General features: G+C 42.2%; 1 protein-coding gene across 1 annotated transcript in view; it reads right to left on the minus strand.

Moving 5' to 3' along the window:
* The window catches only part of QRFPR (pyroglutamylated RFamide peptide receptor), a 51,415-nt gene extending 50,339 nt beyond the window's left edge, over positions 1–1,076 (minus strand). Inside the window, 1 exon segment of the mRNA XM_049630049.1 lies at positions 470–1,076. Coding sequence (XP_049486006.1) covers positions 470–809 — 340 coding nt within the window. The 5' untranslated portion in view covers positions 810–1,076.
* Between the last annotated feature and the right edge of the window lie 3,691 nt (positions 1,077–4,767).

Genomic DNA, 4,767 nt, shown 5'->3' on the forward strand with positions numbered 1-4,767 from the left:
ATATATATATATATAGTTTAAATCCTCATATAAGAGTTAGATCTACAAATACCTGTTTGGAAGCCACAGAGGCAACTGTGGAGTGAGCCTAGAGGTATGCAGGAAGAGCGGATATCGAGACTTTTATTATGTGAAATATTTTTATCTTACTTTTATTGGAAATAGGGAAAATCCTGGTAATTATGGAAAAAGGAGCTGAAATAACAGGAGAGAGGTGCAACTCCCCACCTCACTGCCTTGTACGTTTCCTAGGCATTTTCCTAACTATGTCTTTAAGCGACAAGGAAAAGAAACGTTGGGCTGAATTAAAAGTGGCAAAAAACTTCTCTCCAAGTGAGCACAAGTGAGGAAGTTCTAAGAAGGAGCACTGGATTCATTTGGTAGAGACAGAAATGTAAGGAATAGAGGGGGCGGGAAGAGTCCCTTGGCAGACTGGAGTTTAGAGAAGAAGGTGCGCTCGCGGACTCACCCCCCAGCCAGGTGTCAGAGATGTTCTGTAGCATGGTGACCGGGATGCAGAAGAAGGCGATGAGCAGGTCGCTGAGCGCCAAGGAGCAGATGAAGATGTTCGTGACGGTGCGCATGGCCTTGCTGCGGGTCACCACATAGACCACCAGCGCGTTGCCAAAGAGCGCTAGGGCAAATATGAGCACGCTGGTGAGCACGAAGGCCAGCTTGGCGCGCCCCGGCAGCTCCGGGGTGTAGACAAGCGGCCGCAGCCCATAGCGCGCTATGAACTGCTCGCGCGTCAGGTTATGGTCCCGTAGCAGCCTGGAGAACTGCTCCCGGGTGATGTTGAGAGACTGCATGCCGCGCTCTGCCGGAGCGCCAGGCACAGCCAGCTACCCCGGGTGAGCACCGCTGCGCGGCGGGGCGGGGGCTGCGAGGGGACAGGGCTGGCGGCCGCCTCCCACCCTCGCAGGTCCGGACAGCCGTCTGGCGCGCTGACGGGCTCCCGACTGCACCCCAGCAGGTTCGAGAAGGAAAGCAGCGAGGGATCAGAACCACAATGAAGAGGCGGGAAGCCAAAGCATGGGAGGCTATCCCGTTGACCAAAACTGTTCGCAGTTCAAAGAAAGTTCTCTTGGTCCTCTCAAGGTTTGGAGCCGCGGTGTCGGGAATGCAGGAGCGCCGCTCCAGAGTCCTCGCGCCTCCGGCTCCCCAGCCTTCTGCTGCAGGGATCGCACGGGCTCCAGGAGCCCGCGGAGGGTGGGGCTGGGACTGGGCGGTGCGCCACTCACCTCCCTGCTTCAGGCGCTCAGACGCCGCCTCCCACACCCTCAGGGAGAGGGAAACCTCTCTCTGGCTCCCCGCCTTCTGCAGCCCTGAGCCTTTCTTCTGCCCCAGGTCATGCTTCTGTGTAAAACCCGGAATTGGGGTTTGTACCGTCTCACGGTTTCTCCTTTGACTAAATAATGTAGGCCACAGCTACCCGAGGCAAAATGGGATTTTTATTTTTTTCCCTATATTTTCAAAAATAATTACAGCACACAGAAAATTGCAAGGATAATACAGAGAGGTCCCAAGCATCCTTTATCTACTTTCTCCCGTGATTACATCGTAGTTAATTAAGGTACAATACCAAACCAGGAATTTGACATAGCTACAGTGTGTGTGTAAAGTCCGTCTTTATCCCGAGTGTAGATTCCCGTAACCATCACCAAAATCAAGATACAAAACTATGACCAAAACGATCTCCCTCCTGCTACATGTTTGTAGTCATACCAAGTCCCTCTCCCCTCCCCCGCAGCCCTGAACCCCTGGCAATTACTAAGCTGTTCTCCATCTCTATGCTTTTGACATAAGATTGTGTAAATTGAATCACAAATTATACCTTTTGATACTGATTTTTTCCACTCAGCATAGTGCCATTCAGATCCACCCAAGTTATTATTATTCCTTTTTTATTGCTGATAATGGCCCAGGGTTTGTTTAACCATTCATGGAGATGAGGACATTTTGGTTGTTTCCAGCTCTATTAAAAATAGAGCTGCTATGAAGAATCATGTACAGGTTTTTATGTGAACGAATATTTTTATTTCTCTGGGAAATGCCAAGAAGTTTGGTGGTTGGGTCTATGGTTTATATAGTTAGGTTTGAAAGAAATTGTCAAATTCCGTTCCAAAGTGTACCATTTTACATTAGCCATAGCGACATATGAGAGATTCAATTTTTCCACATCCTTACCAGCATTTGGCATTGTCATTGTTTTTTATATATGTTCTAATAAGTATGCAGTGATATTTCCTTCATCCCTAATTTGCATTTTCCTGATAGTTAATGATTAGCATCTTCCCGTGGGCTTATTTGCTATCCCAGTATTTTCTTCGGAGAAATAGTTTTTCATGTATTTTGCCCATTGTCTTTCTTTTTTCATATTTCTTTTTTAAAATGGACATTGGGCTCTTTCCATACTTTGACTATTGTTAATAGTGCTGCTATAGACATTGGGGTGCATGTGTGTCCCTTCTATCAGCATTGCTTTATCCTTTGGACAAATTCCCAGTAGTAAAATTGCTGGGTAGTAGGTTAGTTCTATTTTTAATTTTTTGAGGAACCTCCATACTGTTTTCCAGAGTGGCTACACCAGTTTGCATTCCCACCAGCAGTGCTAAAGGGTTCCTTTCTTTGCATCCTCACCAACATCTGTTGCCTGAGTTGTTAATGTTAGCCATTCTGACAAGTATGAGATGACATCCCATTATGGCTTTGATTTGTATTTCCCTGATGATGAGTGATGTTGAGCCCTTTTTCATGTGTCTGTTAGCCATCTGGATGTCTTCTTGGGAAAAGTGTCTATGCGGGTCCTTTGCCCATTTCTTCACTGGATTATTTGTTTTTTAGGTGTTGAGTCTGGTAAGTTCTTTATAGATTTTAGATACTATCCCTTTATCTGATATGTCATTTGCAAACATCTTCTCCCATTCCATTGGTTACCTTTTAGTTTTCCTGTCCTTCACCATGCAAAAGGTTTTTATCTTCATGAGGTCCCAATAGTTCAGTTTTGCTTTTGTTTCCCTTGCCTCTGGAGATATGACAAATAAGTTGCTGCAGCTGAGGTTAAAGAGGCTGCTGTCTATTTTCTCCTCTAGGATTTTGGTGGCTTCCTGTCTTACATTTAGGTCTTTCATCAATTTTGAGTTTATTTTTTGTGTATAGTGTAAGAAAGTGGTCCAGGTTCTTTCTTCTGCATATTGCTGTCCACTTTTTCCCAACACCATTTGCTGAAGAGACTGCTTTTTCCACTAGATATCCTTTCCTTCTTTGTAAAAGATTAGTTGGCCATACATTTGTGGGTCCATTTCTGGGCTTTTTATTCTGTTCCATTGATCTATGTGTCTGTTTTTGTGCCAGTACCACACTGTTGTGATGATTACAGCTTTGTAATACAGTTTAAGGTCTGGTTTTGGTTTTCTTTTTCAATATTACTTTGGCCATTCAGGGTCTTTTCTGGTTTTGTACAAATGTTACGATTGTTTATTCTAGCTCTGTCACGAATGCTGGTGTTATTTTGATAGGGATTGCATTGAATATGTAGATTGCTTTGGGTAATACTGACATTTTAACAATATTAGTTCTTCTAATCCATAAGCGTGGAATGTTTTTCCATTTTTTCGTGTGTGTCTTCTTCAGTTTCTTTCATAAGCTTTCTATGGTATTCAGCGTATAGATTTTTCACCTCTTTCGTTAGGTTTATTCCTAGGTATTCTATGGGTTTTGATGCAATTGTAAATGGGATCAATTCATTGATTTCTCTTTCTTCTGCTTCATTATTGGTGTATAGAAAGGAAACCTATTTCTGTACTTTGATTTTATATCCTGTGACTTTGCTGAATTCATATATCAGTTCTGGCAGTTTTTTGGTAGAGTCTTTTGGGTTTTTCACACAGAGTATCATGTCATCTGAAAGGAGTGAATGTTTGACTTCTTCCTTGATGATTTGGATGCCTTTTATTTCTTCTGTTCTCTGATTGCTGAGGCTAGGACTTCCAGTACTATCTTGAAGAGCAGTGGTGAGAGTAGACATCCTTGTAATGTTCCTGACCTTAGGGGGAAAGCTCTCAGTTTTTCCCTATTGAGGATGATATTAGCAGTGGGTCTTTTATATGTAGCCTTTATGACTTGAGGTATGATCCTTCTATCCCTAGTGTTTTGAGATTTTTATCAAGAAAGGATGCTGTATTTTCTCAAATGCCTTTTCTGCATCTATTGAGAGGATCATGTGGTTCTTATCCTTTTATTAATGTGATGTATCACACTGATTGATTTGCTGATATTGAACGAGCCTTGTATCCCAAGAATAAATCCCACTGGATCGTGGTGAATAATTCTTTTAATATACTGTTGGATCCAGTTTTCTAGTATATTGTTGATAATTTTTACATCCATGTTCATCAGAGAAATTGGTCTGTAGTTCTTTTTAGTGGGGTCTTTGGTTTTGGAATCAAGGTAATGCTGGCCTCATAAAATGAGTTTGGAAGTTTTCCTTCCATTTGTATTTTTTTAGACAGCTTCAAAAAAATAGGTGTCAACTCTTCTTTAAATGTTTGGTAGAGTTTCTATAGAAAGCCATGCAGCCCTTGATTCTTGTTTGTTGGGAGATTTTTGATTACTGATTCAATTTCTTTACTGGTTATGAGTCTATTCAAATTTTCTATTTCTTCCTGTTTCAGTTTTTGTAGTTTATATATTTCTAGGAATTTATCCATTTCTTTCAGATTGGCCAATTTGTTGGCATATAATTGCTCATAATATTCTTTTTTTATT

Source organism: Panthera uncia, chromosome B1, assembly GCF_023721935.1.
Source record: "Panthera uncia isolate 11264 chromosome B1, Puncia_PCG_1.0, whole genome shotgun sequence".
In the NCBI taxonomy this organism is placed as follows: domain Eukaryota; kingdom Metazoa; phylum Chordata; class Mammalia; order Carnivora; family Felidae; genus Panthera; species Panthera uncia.